Source organism: Aulonocara sp. 'chitande type north' Nkhata Bay, linkage group LG7, assembly GCF_057382095.1.
Source record: "Aulonocara sp. 'chitande type north' Nkhata Bay isolate Kocher_YH1m ecotype deep benthic linkage group LG7, A_spYH_male_GT1.1, whole genome shotgun sequence".
In the NCBI taxonomy this organism is placed as follows: domain Eukaryota; kingdom Metazoa; phylum Chordata; class Actinopteri; order Cichliformes; family Cichlidae; genus Aulonocara; species Aulonocara sp. 'chitande type north' Nkhata Bay.
In genome coordinates this window covers 41,708,051-41,730,143 of record NC_141350.1, presented here as the reverse complement: position 1 = coordinate 41,730,143, position 22,093 = coordinate 41,708,051, and the positions used below count along the sequence as shown (strand labels likewise).

Genomic DNA, 22,093 nt, shown 5'->3' with positions numbered 1-22,093 from the left:
TAAGTACGGCATTGATTCTTAAATGCTACCTCTTTTGTGTTGGCTGCAGACAACTTTTTTTTTTTTTTTTCAACAGCTTTATTGCTCTTTGAGCATTAATATAGAACCATAAAACAGGATGGCTGTACTATAGTTGCTAACCTTGCATAAAATGTGCATGTAGCGTAAGCCTACATATGAATTTTTTTATTTATTTTTTTGCTTACTCTGCAGCTAAAAAGGCCAAGTAAAACCCCTTTAAACATTAATGAAATGCTCAATTATAATCCATGAGATTCTCCCCTGTTTCGATACTAGAAATGTGATATTCATAAGTCTGTTATCTCGCATATCATTTTCAAGTGTTGTTAACCAAAACACTCAAAGTGCTCACACATTTATGCAGAGCCTTTAATACTTAACTACTGTATAGCGCTTCTTGTTTCAGAAACTGACTGCTGATTCCAGTCTGCGTTCTGTGTTTAATATCTTAATTTTTTTTTTTTTAGTTTTATCTTCATCTCTTTCATGTGAATGGGCAGAACCCTGGATTACTTGACACCAGCTTTGTGTTAGAGGGATTGTTTATCACATTTTTTTATGCATAAGTGTACCCTTTAAAAAACAAACAAACAAACCCACAATGTTTTGGATTGTAAATTAACTAGTTATGACCATGAATCATCATTCAGGATTTCTAAGTCTGAAATTTGCAACAAAATTTACCTTTTTCCCCTAGTTTTCCTGAATTGTTTTAAATTAATGCAAAAATCTAGAGAGCATTTTATACCAAATGCAGAGCAAGCAAGATCTGTTACAATAATATACAGTATGTACTGTGGAGACAGTGCAGGAAGCTCAATGATTTAAAGATAATGGCTATCAGATGCAAAACCACATAGACACAAAGGACGTGTAATGAGAGTGGCTTGGCTGTAGTGTCCTGGTAGCCATCACAGCCATCCTAAATATAATAGTCTTATTATGTTAGACCTCTAAATAAAATGTGCCCATCATTAAAGAGCCAAGGCCAGTTTATTTTACTAGGTCCAACTCTCCAGTACACCACAAGATGGTGCCACTAGGTCATAAAGCAGTTGAGGCAGAAACGACCAGGAACCGTGAATGTTATATTTAAAACTCGTGAAATAAAAGAAGGCAAAAGGGCATCGTAGCCTTCAGCGGAAGTAGCTTAGGTTGTTTGTTAGCATATAAAAGCGTTGCGTTAAATGCCTGCAGTTATCATTTCCTCCATGTGAAGCACGGGACCTGCGTGCTCAGCTGGATTGGTCGTCAAAACATCGGTTCTCAGTCTGTTACAGTCTCCGTTTCTCAAACAGCTAGCTAGCTGTCGCAGGGCAGAAGCTACTCACACAGCAGACGAGGAAGGAGGGGGAGTCTTACATTTCTCACTTGTAGGCCTAAATAACACGCCAAGGTAAGGTTTTTGTTTGTTAAATCACACAGTATATATACAATTTTCGTTTTCTTTTTTTAAACGATTGCTTCCTGCATCTTTGCCAGCGGCTGTAGCATGAACGTTACTGGGACGTACTAGCATCACTGACTCCTTCATCCACAACATCTGTATCTTGCCAGATGAGGCAGCTGCTAACGTTAGCTGAGCTGGTTGGCTTAGAAGCTCAGAGCTAAGTTAGCTTAGACTTGAGACGGCGGTGACTTTGTGAACGCCCAAACAACACCGGAGCAGCTTAACCGCTTTGACATTTACAGTCGATGTAGCAGCTCTTATCTGTGGGTGTAAGTAACACGAAATCCGGTGGTGCCAGTTGCATGTGTTATTGTTTGTCGGTTATCTCAAAGATTGCTTGTGTGTTTGTGAAATTGCAGAGTCTCGGTTTAGTCTCAAATCTTCATGTTGGGCTCTGGTAACATCTAATGTTACCATTTTGGGAAGTTGCGCTGACATATTCTTGAGGAGAGAAAGCCTCTGATGGCACAGAGTCCCCGATGTTTTTTATTTTAGTTATCATTATGTTATTTTTTGTTTTGGAAAACCATTTAAAGTATATATATTTGACACATTTAACTCCTGGCATCACTCTACAGGAATAAATTGAATTTTAACTTTTATATAGTAGGTTTTGTGGTTATTTTATAAGGTTAGCCTTAACCTTTCAGTAGATACAGAGTAGAAATGTGTCGAAACACATTTAATGTGCTGGACCTTCATTCTGGAAAATGCCCTTTAAATTTACTTGTACCATATTATTTTTATAATTATAATAATAATAATAATTATTATTATTATTATTGAAATTCTTTGTTTTCATTCAGCAATTTATGTTTTGAAGCCTGGTAACAGAACTAGTACAATATGTGTACAAATTAAGTTTGTCCAATAGAGAGGTGAAGAGAGATAAGGTGCACACTTTAAATAATACACAAATAAATAAGTTAGAGTAAAAACAAAACAATAAGAAAATTAAAATCCAATTTAATAGGTTTAACATATTTTACCCATTAATTAATCCCATTAACCTGTTAATCCCAGTTTTCTTAATCCTTTAAATATCCCTTACTATCTCTGTCCCCTCTGTGGCGGGGGGCTCTTGTGTCATATCATTAAAACCGTTTAACACAGGGATGGGCAACTCCAGGCCTCGAGGGCTGGTGTCCTGCAGGTTTTAGATGTGTCCTTGATCCAACACAGCTGATTCAAATGGCTGATATTTGATTTGTGCCATTGTAACGTAGGGGATGACTGATACATATTATCACAGAGTCTTTGTGGAGTTTGCATTGCTGCCCCTCCATGAATCCACTGGAGGGCTGTTAAAAGGTAGATCTTTTTCTCCACCATTGTCAAGTGCTTTCGTATCGAGGACCCTCAGATTGGTGGGTTTCTCTCTGTTGGATTGTCTTTATCTTGCAATAAAATGCAGCTTGCTATATAAATAAAATTGAAATAAATAAATTCAATTTAATGTCTGGGTCACCAAATGAGTTTTTCGGATTCTCCCTAAATTGTGCTGTGATTATGTGGCAACACTGCAGCTAAGTTGATCAAGGACAATAATTCCTCCATTTACAGGAGCTTATCTCTTGCACGGTGCCGGACATCGCTGACAGTGTAACCCTGTTGATCTTTTAATGAAGCTGGGGATCCTCCTCTGCTCCAGATGGCCCTGTGTTGTACTGGTATTTCCATAACACAGTGCCTGTGTTGTTATTAATGCTCTACATGGCTTGGACCCCCTGCAAGTTGTGATAAGTCCTCTCTTCCCCTCCCATCCTCTCCCGCTTAGATAGTGACAGGCAGGTCACATGATTTTTGTTATGATAAAAGGCACGGTATGGCATCTGGAGCTAGGCAGCATCTGTTGGTGTTTCTCGAGGCTCAAATCTGACTCCTTGTTCTTCGTCGTGCTGCTGTGATCCGCAGGGATCAGGGAAGTTTTGGGCTTTAGCCAGCAGTTCAGTCATTAATGATGCACAGTGTTTTTGTACAAAAATGAAATTGAAGTCTGTGCAGTTCTCTTGTGTCACAGAAACTTGGTGACCTTTGAGGTAGCGTATTTATCTTTAGTGCGAGGGAATTGGGAGTTTGCAGTTTCAAAAATGACTTTAGCAAATAGTGGATGCAAAATATTGTATCAAACCGAATCATCGTGATTTCAGCATTCAAGTACATCTCCTGCTGAAAACCCAGCCCGTCTAGGTAGGAAATGAGATTTGCAGTAATATTGTCTTGTCTGACTAACAGTTACAATGTCACGTTAGGAGTTTATGCCATCATCAACTGATGATACTGCATAAACACCCTTTTGTTTTTATGGAAACAGGCCTTGTTTTGTGTCATCTGTGTATCTGTAGGTCAAACTGGGTAAGTTAACACTCACTTCTAGTCGGAATACTTTTGTTTTAATGAATTAAAACCAACCAAAAAGTATCTGCTTTTAATAACATGTCAGAAGTTTTCAGAGGTCATGAAAGCCAGAGGTGTTAAATTGACTTGAGAAAGACGCAAATAAGCAACATTTATCCTCTACAGCAAAATTGAAATGAAAATGTTTCTGGTTTTGAAAATGTTTTAACATAACAGTTAAAAAAACATTTAAAAAAAATCACAAGGGGGTAATTTAAGTGGCTAAATAGACTTGGCAGTTAAAACACCCAGCAATTTCAGTTCCTTCTTATTAAACTGTTATTCTGTAATGTGCAGCATTTCTTTTCCTCTTTTGTCAGTTTACATTACAATAGTACTGTATATATAGGTTGGCAGTGAAAGAAGAGAGCCCACCTGGAGTGGGTGTTTCTTCCCACACATGGTTCTCGCTCTTAGCTTGGCTGGATCTCCCACTGTCTTGCTTGCCTTATGGCTTCCCTTTGTTGTTTTTTTTCTCTGTATCTGTGAGGTTTACTCAGCTCCCACACACCGACAGTGCCACAATCCTGTCAAAACCATGACAGAAAATATAGGGGATCTGTCTGTTTCTTTTTCCTCTTCTCTTTTCTCCTGTCTCCATTTCTCTGTCACGTAATAGGCAAATAATAAACTGAGTGGATTTCAAGATGGAAATTAGCCTCTTTTAATTATGCAAGAAATGGTTTTGGTTAGATGCTTCACAGATAAAAATTAACCACCACGCTACTGTGTGCCCAACATCAAAAGCAGACTGCACCCATGCGTTTATAGATGCATTGTATCTGTAGTTTGCGATACTAGACGCGTTTGCCTGAATTAATTATCACCTAACAGAACGTGTGGGAAAATTTCTGCACCATGGATGTTTCTTATGGAAGCAGCCCTATCTGCTTATGTTTCAGAGCCAGTGAACAGCATCCCTGATTGTTTATCCCACACGTTTTCATTACACCCACAAGTTGGGTCGTGCTGCTCAGGCTCTGTGGATAATTGAACCTTACATGTAAATTTTACCATACTTTGTCACAGGATTTATGCCAGCCCTAAATTATTCTTGGCTGAAAAGAAACAGTCAACCTCTGTTTTTCTTAATTTCGGCTCCCAGTTCACAGTTTAAAGTTGTATGGCACCAGTTCAAAAACAGGGGAAGTATGCACCTTTTCAGTGAAGTTGGCTTACTGTGCATCAAGCTAAAATTATTAATAGTGGAACTGAAGTTTAGTAGTTTGTTTAATCTGGCTTCACCCAAATCACAGGTGAAGTGTAAGAGTAATGTCTAGTAGTCCAGGTGACTGTGCAGATGTTACTAGGAGAACTCTGGCAAAAGGGACTGTGTGAATAGGAAATTGCATCTTTTACAAACACATTATATTGCTATTGGTTTAATTAATATTTGCTGATGATGAGATAATGTGTAGATGTATTGCTTTGCACCTCAATAAAGATAATAAGGATATTTGTGTACTATGTGTTATTAGGTTGTATTAATTTTTTAATATATTTATTCCCCTAAATCCAAATCCAATTTATTGAATATATATATTTATTAGAGATGGACCGATCCGATATTACGTATCGGTATTGGTCCGATACTGATCTAAATTACTGGATGGGATATCGGAGAGAAATAAAAAATGTAATCTGATCCATTAAATATCACAAAGCACCTCACAAAACTAGTGACATAGTGTAACCTAGCTCATAACCTTAGCACATCGGAGCAGTGTGCATCTCGTGATAGAGCGGCTGTGGCGTGCGAGACTTGTCCGGGGTCTGGTTGAGCATCTGGAGCCTCGCTACGTGCTCATAAACCAGCATTTCATCTCGGAGAAAGCTATCCTAGAGAAGTAAAGCAAGTGTGTAAGTTCATCTCTGAATGTTCGTAAAGCATTCCCACGTTAAGCTTAACAACCAATATATGGAGCGACTGCCTCTTCTCTCTCCCTCCCTCTCCTGTTGCTACTTCAATCATGAAACTGATCAATGATCAGCTGATCAGCTTTTCTGTCACGACTACCGTCTCTCTTGTTTGTTTATCGCCCACTTTGCGCCAGAAAGAGGAAACCAGCGGATAAACAACAGCAGAACGTTTAAGCTTGATAATCTGTTGTTAGAATTTATTTAATATTACTTTCTACACCAGGATCTTTTTCTATGTAGCTGACGGCTGGTAAGTGTGCAGGGGCGGATCTAGCAAAGCTTAGCCAGCGGGGCCGATAGGGCATGAACAGGGAAAAGGGGGCACAAAGACATACTTTTCTTTCTAATTGTCATTTCTAGCTTTTAATAAATAATTATCTGAATCTTACAGTCAAAGTTTTCGTCTGATGTAAAATGTATAGAAATCCATTATTGTATATAGTAACTATTAAGTCAAATTTATAACCTAGAAAGCTGCAGTACTTTTTCATTTGCAATTCTGTTGAAGAAAGATGTTGAATCTATTTAATTATTGTAGAAAAATTATTGACTTATGTGCATTTTAAAATTTTTTTATTTTCTTTTACACGTGCTTTAAATTAAAGTCCATTACGTCAATTAAGCATTATGAGGGTGGGGGGTGGTTCCCTATTTTTATTTTTTATTTTTTTGCTGGGAGTTGGCAACCCTATTAGTTAGGTTGTTTAATATTTCCACTAAGCACTCTTTAAAATACCAGAATAGGGAGGATGGTGTAGGTTTAACTTTATTAGATTGATCAGTATTGCTGAACTATGAAATATTTTGGGTGCAGTGTATTTTTTTGCATATAGGTAAAAAAAAAATAGCTTTAGTGTTTTGGTTTTTTTTTAAACTTGAGTATGAACTTATACAAAATGCAGCAAAATATTAAAAAAAAACATTTTATTGATTATGAAATACCCTATATTGGATTTATATCGGTATCGGCAGATATCCAAATTTATGATATCAGTATTGGTATCAGACATAATAATACTAAGTGCAATAATCCTTTCTGTCATCGTTGTATTTTTACTCAGTTGTATATAGTATTTGTATTTGTATTCTATTTTTATCTTATTGTATATTTATTTTATTTTATTCTACTGTATATAGTATTTTATTTTATTCTATTCTGTACAGTTGTGTACTGTATTTATTCTTATTGTATTCTAATTTTTGCCTCATAACTTTTGCACTGTCCACTCCTGCTGTGACAAAACAAATTTCCCACGTGTGGGACTAATAAAGGTTATCTTATCTTATCTTATCTTACATAAAAAAGTGGTATCGTGCCATCTCTAATATTTATATAAATAAATATAAATATACTTGAACGTAGTGAAAATATCTTGAAAGTTGAGTGGTTTTGAATCTTAACAAGCAATCACCGTGAATCATTTGCATGATTGCAGACATAATTATAGATTAAAGGTTACAAGGTTCAGAGTACAACCTCTGGGATAGTGTAAGAACGGACTATCTGCAGCATACTCTAGGAGATGGTCATAATAAAAAAGAAAATAACACAGAAGTTGTAAGGGTGTGAAGTATTAATCACATGCACTTTCTCATTTTTTAGTTTGCTGTCATAGATTAAGAGACATTCCCCATACGTTCCCATCTGATGGAGCACTGGTTGGCAGTCTTTGTGAAGAGGCACCATGTTTCCTTGTCATGTAACCCCTTGGCCATCTGCTGAGCCTCCAGCCTCTTGCAGCAGTCATGCAAATCCAATGCAACCCTCTCAGCCCTTGCCTGATCTACTGTGCAGCTGTCCTGCCCCACCTTTAAACACCCACTCTGAGACACCCTCGCCGGATCCAATGGAGTCCCTAATTGTCGTAACAGAGTATGAACCCAGCCGACCGCCTGGAGAGGCTGGGGAGGAAGAGGTAAGAGCAACAAAGGCAAGGGTTCATGCTAGAGATGTTGATGTCTACTGTATGAAGTGTAAGGTTTAGCAGGATTTTACATATAACAATCTTTGTCTAGTAGAACCGTAAGTACATCAAGGTGCAGGTGAATAGAGGATATGAAGTGGATGATTAGTAAGTAAGAGAAGTATAAACCATTCAAATCCATCTCATGTCAGGTAGAAGAAATGGACAGTTCAGAGACGCCGGAGCCAGCTTCCTCTGTGGCAGCACCTTTCCGGACTCCATCCTGTGACCTTCTGTCTCATACAGTTGGTCGGCCAGAAGCTCTACTACCCGGAAGCCAAGAGCAAAGGGGAAGGTTAAACTTTTCAGACAGGAAACTCTCTCTGCAGGAGCGCTCACAAACAGCAACCTCACCCTGTAGCTCACCAGGACTTAATGGGCGCTATATTTATCCATCATTACCGTACTCCCCCATCACGTCACCTCATTCTTCTCCACGCCTGCCCCGCCGGCCCACTGTGGAGTCCCACAGTGTTTCCATCACAGACCTCCAGGTATGATTAAGCATTAAAGCTAATTTAGTTTCAGTTTTAATGGTATAAGGATTTTGTAGCTTGCAATGTGTTTCAGCCTGCGTTAAATGGAGAAAATATAGCTAAATCAAATTAATCGTGCTATATAATAAGTGTTAGCCATATTGGTAGCAGTAGTTTAATATCTACCACAAGTGCTAAGTCAGTATGAGTTATAATGAGGTTGCAGCATATGCCATAATATTTTGGTTATTATGTAATTTTTGCACCATGTGACTCATTGTATTCCCTTCAGCATTGTGTATTGCATAAACCATTACACATGGATAACCTAACTAATGACACAGAGCGAGGCACTAAAGTGCCCCACACATGTTAGTGTGTCATAAGTAATACCACAGCTGTCTGACAGTAAGAACTACATGTGCATTTGTCTTAAAATCAGCAGCAAAGTGATAAAGAGCAAGCTTTGTGGACACAAAGGTAAGGTTTTATAGTCCAAGTAGATGTAGCTGTGTAGCTGTTACATGTAGTTGTAGTTAGGATTTTTCAGAGCAGCAGGCTGAAGAGACTTTTTGCTTTCTCAGAATTACATATTGATAGTGATAAAGGTTAATTAGGTGAAATATTTAGAGATATCCTGCAGATATGTCTTGCAGTCTAGAGAGGAGCAGTCAAATAAATGACATTTAGAAATGTGTTTTAATGATGTGTGGGACAGCCTTTGGAATGGGAGCCAAGACTGTAATATCAATAAACTCCAACTTTATTAGCTCTGCCCTTCATACTGAAGAAAATCTATTGAATTTTTCCCTATTCTTACTCCTTTTTTCTCTCTCACAGCCTTTGTACTGCTAAGCTGTCTTTTTGACGCTCTTCAAAATATCCTAGCACAAACACACACACCAAGCTCTTAATGACAATGGCGAAGAGAAGTATCAGGAAGAGTAGTACAACTGCCTAAATCTTGACGATATCTACATGAGATCTACATGATGTTAGATTAACCCTTTCACTTATCATTCTACTTTAACAATGCATTTGACTGAAAAGCCTTCACACATCTGTCAGCTCCTCTCTGTTGTTCAAAACAAAAAAATGGAAAAATGTTTAGATTAGCAGCTCTACCATAATTTACTGTGATTCTGTCATTGTGTACTGGTACTTTAAGGTGTCGTTGGGAGTTTTGAAAAGATAGTTTTCAAATATATATACATTTTTCTTTGTGATTTATCCATTCTTGTCTTTGATGAGTCCTGTTGATTACAGTTGAATTTATTATTGATTAGAAGTGAAATTTGATTTAAACTGGATTGCATAAAAAATGAGTAATTGTCCTGATTTAGAGGGCAGCAAATCAGTGGCTGGTATGAAGAAATGTATTAAAAAATGTTAATGGAGAGAAAGTGTCAAAGGCAAATTTGAGGTTCAAGACAACATTCAGGCAGATTTTGTAGGAATACTCATGATGATGTGACGATTGTTTTCTTTTTCCCCCTCTCTCGCTCCCTCTTAAAGGACTGTGTTCAACTCAACCAGTACAAGCTGAAAGATGAGATTGGAAAGGTACCATGAGAGACAGCTCACTGATTGCTCCCTTTCACTGACTCTTCCATTTTCTCCGCCTACTGCATGTCTGTCAAGTAGCACACATCATCAAGGACAGTCTCTGATATCCTCCTTCCCGGCTGTCCTCATTTCCCAAACTCTGTGTAAACCACGAGGCCATGGGAGAGTTGGAAGATGGATGAGAGGCTGGTAAAAATAGCACTCTCTAAGGGTTGTGCAAGGCTTGGAGAGTGTGTGTGTGTATGAGTGAGTGGGTGTGTGTGCCTATATGAATGTTTTAGATTGTGGGCATCGTTAAGGCAGAATGTGTGTGTATTTCCGTATGTAGGTAGACATTTTAATGTGTGCGCTTTTGAGCACAGTGGAGACAGTTAAAGCCTCTTTGAATTGTTGGAGAAACTTGTGTTATCAGTTTATCTCCGGGACTGTAGGATGAGCTGTGTGCTGTCTCTCCAATCTGCAATCTGCTCCCCCAGCAGGAACCGACACTGCCCTCTCTCTCTCTCTCTGTTTGTTTTTGTTCGTACACACAGGCTTGTAATTAGGCCTACTTTTTATCCTGAATTTCCTGTGTGTGGGCAGGGAAGCTTGATAGCATAAACCAGATCCAGTTTCCTTAATTAGCCTGAAATCAAAAATGAAAGAGAGAGAGGAGCGATGATTTGAAATTTCTCTGTTCTCATTTTGAAGCAGCCCACTCAATTCCCTTGTGTGTTTGTGTATTTATTCCTGTGTGTATCTATGTATTCCTTTGCATTTGCGTTACACTTTTAGTGTCACATTAAGAACTAACTGCTTAATATATATATATATATATATATTAGTGCTGTCAGCGTTAATCTCGTTAAAATGACGGGGCGAGCCGCGCTAACTCGCTAATGGAGATTTGCCGCATTAATGTGGTTATGGGGTTAACGTCATTTTAACGAGAGTAACGCTGACAGCACATATATATATTTATTTATTCAGATTTTTCCCTCATGTTTTCTTTTTTGCTTGTTTCCGGACAGGGCTCCTATGGTGTTGTCAAGTTGGCTTACAATGAGGATGACAACACATACTATGTGAGTTTGTAATGCACATGCGAGTCCAGATGTGATTTATTTCCTTATCACAGGTCAGGCGACCGCTGGTTAACTTTGCAATAATCAACCCCTCTTGTAATATTTACTGGTGTGATTTGATGTGGAGCCTCTGCATGTGAACATGTCTCCAGATAATTGAGCTCGTCGACTAATGTAATAACACATCATTTCAGGCTTTTGTGTTTTTGCCGTTCTTGATTATTGCTGCAGTTCACATTAAGCTGCATGATAGCGATTGACAACGACAAAGGGATTATTTTAATATTCCTCCCGAGTGACAAAGGCCTCGTGTCGCATTCAGTGATTATATCATTGACATAATAACTGAGGGCATTTAAGTTATTAAAGAATAGGGAAATATTCACCAAACAATGCCGCTGTTACACACCATGCTTTCTCTTCAAGTCTGATACAAATTCCTGTCAACCTTGGCAGTTTTTGAAGACATAATCTGGTGGAGAGAGAGACATTGGTCAGAAAGATCTGTCTAGACCAGGGATAGATACAGTTGTGTCAGTGTCTGCACAGTCAAGAACTGGCTCTCAAATAAAAGAAAAAGAAAGTACAATTCAACAGTATGTCAACAATGTTTACGCAAGGGAAATCACAAGAAACTGTTGGTCCACTTCCACACATCTTGGAATGCAGACATGGATAAGAGCTCCCAAAGCTCACAGGTGGGAGACTTGCGTGTATCCGCATCGCAGGGCATCTCTCAGCTGTTGTGCTCTTATCGTCTGCCCAACTTGTAGTCAGCTTTCTTCCCTTCCTCTGGGTCAGAGAGGTTGCGCTCTCAATCGCTATCGGGTCAGCTGAGGCACATGACTCCACCCTGCCACCCAGACTTCTCGTTAACCCCTGTCGGCACCTCCAGACGAAATTTGATGTTTGAAAACACTGTGTAGTGAATGGAGTTGGGCTTTCTTTATGACATGTAACCACTTAAATACCAAACTTGATAGACGGTGTAGTGCAGTTGAAATGCTGTTTAATGTAAATGTGCAGAAAATGTGTCTGTTACGGCTCAGATTTCAATCATTTCACACCACGATTGAGGAAAGCTGTCTACAGTGACAGCAGTGACAAACACACCAAGCATTTTCAAGCTACAGAATTTCTAGGTTTAGGGTGCAAGTGTAAGAAACCTGTAAGCATGCTGCTGTTTATCTTTTCTTTGGCTTTCTTGGCTGCTGGACTCTTTCTGTTTCTCTTAACCTGTTGCAACCCAACTAAGTTTCCCTCTCTGTGCTGTAGGCGATGAAGGTGCTTTCCAAGAAGAGGCTGATGAGGCAGGCAGGTTTCCCACGTAAGTAAGGGCCATATTTCTGTGTAAGGTCTCAGTCATCCAGTTCATGGTAATCTAAAGAGCTTGGAAAGAAAAGCGACTGGACTTCTTTAAGTTTCTTGAAGACGTGTCACTTCTCATCTGAGGAGCTTCTTCAGTTCTCAAAACCAATGGTGGAGCGTCCCAGGTATTTAAACCCGAGAGGAAGTTCTCCCTTAAGAGGGTTGTTGACCTGCTGTTGATCATGTGTCTCATCACATGGCCAAGGTGTTAAAAAGCTTCTCGGATGAGAGATGAAACATCTTCAAAAAGTCAGCTTCTTTCCAAGTTTCTTAGATTCAGGGCCAGAGCAGAGCATCTGTAATGTCTGTAATGATAATGTTAATGTTAACAGAACATACCAATACTTAGGATTTGACTCTATCTTTATCCTGTCCCTCTACCCTTCCCATATTGTCCCCTGTTTCCTCCATCAGGGAGACCTCCTCCTCGTGGGGCAAGAGCCGCTCCCGAGGGGCCTGCCCAACCTAAAGGGCCGCTGGAGCGAGTCTATCAAGAGATTGCCATCCTTAAAAAGCTTGACCACCCTAATGTAGTCAAACTAGTAGAAGTGAGTAATCTTGTAAAACATGTGGATATTTTCATTTGATCTCTTAAGGATTACTTATTGGTATTACGCTAATTTTAAACAAGTTAAGAAAGGAAAGGAAACAGCAATGGCATTTTGAAGAACCTTAAAATGTACATAAATTGTGTTAGACTGTAAAGCTATCTTTCTACTCTATGTATTCTTATTAGAAATTCCACCGAAGGTATATTTAACTTTGCCTGGTACAAAAGATCAAAAGATGATCTGTTGTGTATCTGTGTTCACACATTTCCATTCCTCTTCAATGTGGTGCCAGGTTTTGGATGACCCCGGTGAGGACCATCTGTACATGGGTATGTTGTGGCCAGACAACAACACATCACAGCAAGCATAAAACAAAGTCAATTTTAACCTCATCTTTAAAAGATGTGTTTTGTTTTTTTTTAGTTTGCTTGTCCTCACTAACCTCCTTTGTTTTCTGTTACAGTGTTTGAGCTGGTGAAGCAAGGGTAAGCTAAGCCTCTTATATGATTGTGACACTGGAATGAGCCCAGTCTCATTAGTTATGATTGGTAATTGAGTGTGTTTGTGTGTGTACCTGTTGATGTTGTACCGTGTGTATCTAGGGCTGTGATGGAGGTGCCGACCGATAAGCCTTTCAGCGAGGACCAGGCACGTTTTTACTTCCAGGATCTTCTCAGGGGAATCGAGTACTGTGAGTTTTCAAAACCTCCTGCTACTCTTCCACCTACCCTGTGACTACATTAGTGTTTATTACGCATGTGTAGATAGATTTAATCTGACTTGCAAAGTGAATTAATTTTACTCAACAGATTTTATGTTGTTAACCCACCAAGATGGCCAGCACTGTGTACAACATCAAAATGGCTCATTAAACAAGTTTACCTTGGTCACGCCGACTGTGACAGTTGTTCTAGTCTTGAAATGTTGTTTTTTTCAGTTTGTACAAAATAAAGCACTCAGTGGACACTTTATTAGGTACACCTTACTAATACTTGGTTGGACCCCTTCATGCCTTCAGAACTAATCTTATTCTTCATGACATAGATTCAACAAGGCGATTAATAAAGGTGTGTGGAAGAAATCCAAGTAGATCATTGGTTTCTGAAATATTTAGACCAGCCCATCTGGCACCAACGACCAGGCCACGTTTAAACTCACTCAGATCACTTTTCGTCTCCGGACTCCATTCTTCGGTTGGACCTTCAGCAGGTCTTCTTGACCATGTCTACATTGCTAAACAGTACTGGGTTGCTGCCATCGGCTGATTAAATGTTTGTGTTAACGAGCAGGTTATCAGGTGTACCTAACAAAGTGGTTGGTGAGTGTATACTTGTCAGATTTAGAGGCACCAATTTCAAAAGCTGAATATCTTTTTCATTATTGTTTGGACAAAATTCTGAGATTCAGTTTTTCATTTTATTTTTTCCTTGCTCATATAACTTTGTATATATTCATATGACATCACCTTTGCATTCTGGTAGCCCAGGTTTTTCTGACCAGGTGAACTAATAATAGCACAAATACAGCTTAGACCATAGATCTGAAATTGTGTTGCGTCATTTCTTTAATTCAGTCTTCTCTTTGGAGAAAAATATCAGCCAGAGATGTTTTTCCCATACTAATAGTTTTGTTTAAAAATTAGCTCATTACAGTGATGTTGCATAGTATCAGCATGTCCTTATAGAGATAAAAGTCTGCTAATGCTTTCCATTAGAATTATGATTGTGGTAAGAAGATGAAGCTCTGATTGTACAATCAAGTGCTGTCCTCCTACAGCTCTTCCCTGCCATTTACACAAGGCCTTCGTCTGAGCTGCTCTTGACTCTAGCAACACTCCACAAAGTTCATTTCACATAATTTCAGCGGCTCTTAATGCATATCAGTGCAAGCAGGGATGGACACAAAAACAGTCTGGAGTCATTTGGAAAGGAAAGTAGGCTTGTTTTAGTCATGGTGCAGGTAGATTAGTTAAAAACAGTTTAAATAATTAAGGCACACTTAACTCTCATTTTCACATCTTAACCAGGTAGTGTGGACATAATTTATCATCATTTACCAAACGTCTTGCTGGCTGTCTAACTACACTACCAGAGATTTTTCTTCACGAGTCCAAGCCATTAAAAAAAATGGTCAAGCCGTTTTTCACCATTAGAACATCTTAATTCTGCCATAAAGTGAATACTACGAATGTGACCCGATTGCGATAATAAAGTTTGTTCGTTTTTTCTGTTAATAGTACATTACCAGAGGATCATCCACAGAGACGTCAAACCGTCGAATCTGCTGGTGGGAGAAGATGGACACATCAAGATTGCAGACTTTGGAGTTAGTAACCAGTTTGAGGGAGCTGACGCCCTGTTGACCAGCACAGTTGGAACTCCTGCTTTTCTTGCTCCTGAAACGCTCTCTGAGACCAGAAAGAACTTCTCTGGAAAGGTGAAGCAGTATTCGGCTAACTAGTGCCCTCTTGGGATGACTTTCAGAAATGCAAGAACTTTTGTTTTTGATTTTCTTTTTCCATTAAAATGTTCCTGCTTTCCAAACATTTATGAAATTTTGAATCTCAGCTACCCAACAATCATTTTCACATCAAATTAAACCTGTTTTGCTTTTCTGCTAAGGCTTTGGATGTTTGGGCCATGGGAGTGACACTGTATTGCTTTGTCTTTGGAGAGGTGAGTTGGGGAAAAAACATTAACATTTTTTTGGTACTAGTGATCCTGCTAAAATCAACACACTTTTTTTGTATTCACAGTGTCCATTTATGGATGAGCGCATTCTCAGTCTTCATCAAAAAATCAAGACACAACCCGTGGTGTTACCAGAACAGTAAGTTCTGCCTTGCTCTTTTAACAGATGGCTGTTCCCAGTGTTTATTGTATAAATAGCATATTTATTAAATTAAATACACAATTTTGGCACTTTCTCAATAACATATTTACTCAGTTGTCTAATTAGTTTTTGTTACAACAGTGCCGACATATCAGATGATCTCAAGGATTTGTTATTGAAAATGCTGGACAAGAATCCAGAGACCAGGATAACGATCCCACAGATTAAGGTAAACACACGGGTAGCTGCCGGTGGCCGTGTGTCATGTTTAAATATCACACACACACAAAATGTCAAAAGGATTATTGTTCTTTTGTTTGGACATTACAGTCTTTTATGTCATTAAATTCATAAATCAACTGTTTGTGAAGTATAATCTATAGCAGTTTACATATATTTATAGATATGAATGAATAGCTTACGTTGATCTAACAAGTATAATTTTGCACTTAGATTCAGCCTGAGTAAATTTTTACTGTTGTGCCTCCAAAGACACTGTCTAAGTTTATATGTGTGGCACATAATCTGATTACTCAAAGAACTCCTTTGTTTGCCTTGTGCTTGTGTCCAGGTACACCCATGGGTGACAAGGCATGGTGCTGAGCCACTTCCCCCTGAGGACGATAACTGCTGTATGCTTATTGAAGTAACCGAGGAGGAAGTGGAGAATTCTGTTAAACACATCCCCAGCCTGGCAACAGTGGTGAGTTTGTGAACAATGTTTGTCTCACAAAAGCATTAAAAACATTACAGTCACTTCAGACCCTAATTTGCTTTTCTCTTGGTGTCATAACAGGAAATATCACATTTGGGTATCATTTATGGGCAACTCGGCTACAATGAAAGAGTAATAAAAAGTACCAGAGAGAACGAATGCTCCATCAGGAGCAAAAGATTATTTCTTAGCAAATTTGCATTAGTATAAATTAGCTTAATTACTTAGTACAACAGAGTGTTTTAGCAACTTATGAAATGGAACCCAGCAAAGTTGCAAAGAGTAGAGGTAGTGAAGGTAGATAAGTTTAAATACTTGGGGTCAACCATCTAAAGTGCAGGCGAAGAAGACCGTGCAGGCAGGGTGATGTGGGAGATAAATATCATGGGTGATTTGTGACAGAAGGATAGCAGCAGGAGGGAAAGGGCAGGTTTATAAGACGCTAGTGAGACCTGCTATGATGTATGGTTTGCAGAGTTAATTTCGAGATTTTCCCTAGGAGAGACCGGGAATAGGAATAAGCACATCAGAGGCAGAGCTCAGGTTGAGTGGTTTGGAGAGAGGAAAGGCTGGGATGGTTTGGACACGTGCAGAGGGGGATAGTGAATATATTGGACAAAGGATGTTAAAGATGGAGCTGCCAGGCAGGAGGAAAAGCGGAAGACCTCAGGGAAGGTTTATGGATGTAATGTAGGAGGACATGTTGAGCGTTGGTGTGACAGAAGAGGAAGCTAGGGATAGGGTGAGATGGAGGCAGATGATCCGCTGTGGCGACCCCTAAGGGGAGCAGCCGAAAGACGAAAAAGAATTTCAGTCACATTGCACCATCCCACAGCTGAGGCACTGCACCTACTCAGTTCCTCTTTCAACACTTTGAGCTACAGCAGATGCATGACTCATTTTTTCAAAAAAAAAAGATTTTCTTTAGCTGCATTAATTAATGTTGTTTAACATTTTTGTTTGACTTTTAACTTAAAAAAAGTTAAAAGTCACAAATGGAAAATACATCTGACTTCCAAATTCATCAGATCTACCACGACATTGCCATCTGTTATCACAGCAGAAACATTTTCTTAAATATGAATTACATATTAATGATATAGTGGTTTTTGATGAGTACTGCATACTGTTTTGTAGGACAATAACATCTAGGAGAAATCAGTTCTTTAGCTGTGTTCTCATTGTTAGGGCTCTAAAATGAAGGACATTTTTAAAATGTATAAAATTGAAGCTTTTCATCTTTACATTACTAAGTACTGTTTACTTTTTTGAAGATCCTGGTAAGAACTATGCTCAGGAAGCGATCCTTCGGAAACCCCTTTGACTGGGGCCGGAAGGAGGACCGCAGCAGTTTGTGTCCTCCAGGGCAAACCCTCACGTAAGCACTGTTTACAAAAACACTACAGTTTCTAAACTCTAAAGAAAAAGGCAGCAGCAGAGCCAGCCGAGGCTTGCCAAGTAGTTTGTCTGAAAGACTGTTGGTGTTATTTCTCTCCCCCTTCTCCTGCCCTGTAGGAAAGGCAGAGCAGGCAGTGTGAGATACTGCTACATTCATTGTAACCAAAAAAGGTAAATAATGCTGGCATAGTTCTTGCCTGCTGTAATGCTGTTTAAGTGGTCACGAGAATATTTTAAGACCCGCTGGCATGATATAAGCAGCTGTCTCCCAGTATGGTGGTGATGGTCAAATACTCCTGTGCATCACATTTGTTAACTAACCTCTGGTGGTTTGGGGATGTCTGGAGAAGCCTTGTTAGGGAATGTTGAGCTTCACTTAAGAACCTTCAGTACCTGCAATCCAATTTCCTGTCGTTATCTGTGTCTGAGGGTGCTTTTGGTGTAGTATGAACTGTGTAGCGGGGAAATACTGTAAATATGTCATTCAATTAGGCATTCATATAATGGAAGATAAATTAGGACGCACATAAGCTACTGAGTGTAAACAAAACTACGCGAACAGCGGGTGACCAGCTGATACACAGAACGATGTCCTTTATCACAGAGGGTTCATTAGGTTATTAGGTTTTTTTCTGGGTTGACCCACAAAACAAAACAAATTAAAGAAGCATTTTAAAAGTCAAGTCATAATAAAAAGCATTTTTGTCCACACTCAGTTCATCATGGGCCAAGAGCATCCATTTATCTTCATGTGTTTTTACTTTCCCTTGCATGAAGCAGTCTTGACATTTAATGAAAGGACATGTCTGTAAATTAATGCCATCTTTACTTTTTTAAGATATTGTTTCCCCGCTTTCACCAGTTTTTGTTTTTTCAACCTTTCCTGGGGCTCTCTTTCACCGTATCTGCTGTAGAAATGAACTCGGTGCCATGTAACAGCTAAATGGTTGCTTTGACTTAGTAAACAGGGCTTAATAGTATCTGATTATTTTCTCTGTTCAGTGAAATAGGAATGACAGCGAGCCTACAGCACTGCTATAACTAACGCTGCCTCTCTGCTGTGTTACTTAGGAAACAGGAAAGCGGTGACGGGATGAGAAGTATGAACCTGCCCTACGTGGGAGAGGATGAGACTCTTTCCTGATGCGGGAGGTTTAATATGCACGCTGGCATCTGGCTGCCTGCAATCACACAGCACAAAACCCCTTTACTCACAGTTTTATACTTGCAGCCCACACATCATTTCTTGGGAGGTGGTCGAGTGTGGCAGACACTAACAAAAGGGAGGAAATAATGCTCTAAGGCACTTTGATGATCACTTTCTAAGCTTTTATTCTGTCCTGTCCTCTTACACAGTTTAATTTAAGGTTATGGGACTTAAACTGTAACATGGAAACCATCCAAGGGTGGAGCATCCTCCTTTACTTTCAACCTTCGCCCCCTTCTGCCTGGCCCACTCCTTCTCCTACCCTGCATGCTCTTATAGTCCTAGCATGCTTTGTCTCAGGCTTCAGCTGTACAGTTTCGGGTTTTATCATAGTCTAGCCACTTGTGTTTCAGGTATACGGGACGAAGGAATATTTGGAGGGGGGTTTTGGGTGGGGGGCAGGATGGTTGTCTTCACCATCACCACCAACAATTAAATAAGCAGTTTTCTTAAAAACAATTGTCTGGTTCACTCTGCTTCGTGGTAGCAGTGCCCAGTTTGGTAACACATTTTAGAGTGAAGTATCTATAGAATTTACCCAAAATGGGGAAAAAAAGGAGAGTGAAAAAATGTTTACTTCACCGAATGCATGTGTTTACTTTCCCAATGCAAACACTGTATAAGCTATTTCTAAACAGTTACATTGTTGTACAGCCATTACTTTTGTTTTTTTTCTCATTTACTACAATCAATAGCTTTCAGAAAGCTTTAATACAGTTGATATAGTGCTTTGTGAATAATAACATTCATTGCTGCATACAAGAGGGCATAAAAAAGTCATCCTTCCTCTTTCCTTGTTTTAAAGATCTAGTGCTTCTGGTGAATCTTTTTAAGATGTACAATTATGTGATTTTTAGGTGTTTGCTATAAATCCTGCGTGAAGGTGAAGGTGAGCTACTGCCTGATGTGTTTGGGGGAAAACACAACGTGTTAGTTCTAAATGATTCTGTAGGTTAAACGTGTTGTTGAAGCTGTAAATCGGTCTGTTTAGACAAAAACGGGCTTTGTGGTCGGATCCCGAGCGTCACATGATTTCACTGTGTTCACGTATTTGTTTCACTTCTCCAAGTTGAGGTCTGTATGCAGACAAATTAAACAGAAAATCACAATTGAACCTCAAGCTTAAAACAACAACAACAAAAAACTTGTGAATGTTTTTACTAGTTTTGTTTGTTTTTGTATTGTAGGAGGTACCGATATTATGTTAAAACTGCACATTTCAAAGTCATTTTGTAAACTATGATAAATTGAAATAAATAAATAAATAATGCTGATCTATTAGAAATGGCTGCTGAAGTGAGTCTAAAATGGAAGCATAGTGCAAATGCAGACTTTTTGTACAAATCTATGCATGGCATATTGTCGAAGTGTTGAACTTAGAAACATTTCTCATGTTTGGTCTGGGCTGTAGACAACTCTGCAAATATTTCAACTTTTAAAGTAGGTTTGTTTTTGTTTTGTTTTTTTTATTAACGAGCTTCATTTTCGGTCCTAAAGCATTAAGTTATTTATGCCTCAGCAGTAAAAGGCTGATGGGGGTTGTCGTCACCCTGCCAGGACGCTCAAGTTTATTAATGCGATAACTTGAGAATGAAGCGACGTAGGAGTTTCAGATTGTAGCTACTAAAAATCTCTGACGGGTTTAAATCTCAGTGATCTTGACCTCAAGGTCAGAGGTCAAGTTTTCTGAAATGTAAATGTGATAACTCGAGAACAAGATGACGTAGGATTTTGAAATTCAGACCACAGGTGCATCTAGTAGGAGGCTGAGGGGTACCACTGGCCACTGCCAGTATTTCTTTTTCCTCCCACACTTTTGTACATTTTGTTGAGCCATCATTGTTTCCCTCATCAGTGTGTCTTTAGTTAACTTAGCGTATTAGCACGATATTGAAAGTAGTTATTACATTCAATGCTTCCACACACTAATTACTTCAGCACTAACGTGTTGAATGTATGAGAAAGGGACTGGAATCTTTTTGTACGTACTTCTTCTTGCATGTCACTCTGAACTGTACTGTATGTCTGTTTTTTAAGACGAGTACTATGCACATGGTGTAACTTTATGGTGCAACGGTACACCCTGTCAGATACCTGTCATGTACACCGTCCACACCCACCGAGTTGAATCGAGAGGGCTGTATGTGGTTAATTAGTTTTGCTCATGTATCTTTTTTTTCCCCCCAAAAAAAGATATCCACCTTAGAGCGTAGGGACATGCACTTTGGTTTTAGACTTCCAATAAGGTTAAAATTAGTTTTGAAGTGTAATTTCGGTGAAGATATCCAACAAATAATAACGTTTATCTTCAGTTTGCTCTGGATTGTGGACTGTTACCACATAGTTGTAACATAGTGCACCTACTGTAAGTTGCTGTTAACTGTCAGATTAATTTGTTGTCATGAACATAAGAAGACAGATGCATTTCCTTTGGTGTGAATATTTTCCATAACCAACAAGAGTAAAGTGAGCTACTGTTTGAGTGTGAATGTGGGGTGCAAGTCACAAAAACAACTGTATGATAAATATTTTATACAGTATTTAAACTTGTAGCTGGTTTCAATAGACCTGCCCATTGTTGCCAGAATGGTCAGGCTAAGTGATTAACCTTTATTGTTCACACAATTTTGCATTCTGTAGTGTAATTAATTTTATTAAGAGCTTTTGGGGGGGGTGGGCTCTTTTCCTCCTAAATGCATGCTAACTACTGAACACATACCACTGTATTGTCATAGCATGAGAGGTCCTTTACATCAAATGGGACCTTTAAAGTAAATATTCTCTACATACCTGTACCTTGTTCATAATTTGAATAAAGTATAATTGCCTTTCTGTGATGTTGTGGATTGAGTTATTGATGCAGTTGCGGAGGTAGACCACTAGTCTGTGCTGTGCACCAGAACATACTGTGATTCTTGAGAGGCTTACGGTAATATCACATTGTGCTCTTTGTATGTGTGTAATGCACAGCGGGAGCAACATTTCTGCATCTACCATATCCTTACAAACACTTAAACACTGTCGTGCTTTAATTCAGCAATTCACGTATACACATTTCATGTGCTCAGCACGCTCGTGGACGGTTATTTTTCAAAAATGGGGTTTAGTTAATAGGAAATCTGCATGTGAATCCTGAAAGTAATTTGTCCTGCTTTATTTGTCAA

At 39.0% G+C, this 22,093-nt stretch overlaps 1 protein-coding gene across 4 annotated transcripts; it reads left to right on the top strand.

The window, feature by feature from the left end:
• The first annotated feature begins 1,086 nt into the window (after positions 1-1,086).
• Positions 1,087-21,761, top strand: camkk2 (calcium/calmodulin-dependent protein kinase kinase 2). 4 transcript variants are annotated; one of them, XM_086300463.1, is made up of 18 exons: positions 1,087-1,417; positions 7,392-7,704; positions 7,905-8,246; positions 9,744-9,791; positions 10,805-10,858; positions 12,134-12,185; positions 12,641-12,774; positions 13,070-13,106; positions 13,241-13,262; positions 13,380-13,468; positions 15,014-15,213; positions 15,399-15,452; positions 15,533-15,606; positions 15,751-15,838; positions 16,181-16,312; positions 17,599-17,702; positions 17,840-17,893; positions 18,794-21,761. In XM_086300463.1, the coding sequence occupies exons 2-18, from the start codon at positions 7,474-7,476 to the stop codon at positions 18,864-18,866; spliced, it is 1,788 nt and encodes a 595-aa protein (XP_086156589.1). In that variant the 5' UTR covers positions 1,087-1,417; positions 7,392-7,473; the 3' UTR covers positions 18,867-21,761. The 4 variants fall into 4 exon arrangements, with proteins under 4 accessions (XP_086156589.1, XP_086156592.1, XP_086156590.1 ...); XM_086300464.1 differs by lacking the exon at positions 1,087-1,417 and adding an exon at positions 1,449-1,740; XM_086300466.1 differs by lacking the exon at positions 17,840-17,893.
• Positions 21,762-22,093: the final 332 nt, after the last annotated feature.

Coding starts and splice junctions, on each gene's coding strand:
- camkk2 (XM_086300463.1), top strand. CDS start 7,474: ATGTTTCCTTGTCATGTAACCCCTTGGCCATCTGCTGAGCCTCCAGCC. Junction 13,107..13,240: donor TGAGGACCATCTGTACATGG/GTATGTTGTGGC, acceptor TTTCTGTTACAG/TGTTTGAGCTGGTGAAGCAA. Junction 15,453..15,532: donor ATTGCTTTGTCTTTGGAGAG/GTGAGTTGGGGA, acceptor TTGTATTCACAG/TGTCCATTTATGGATGAGCG.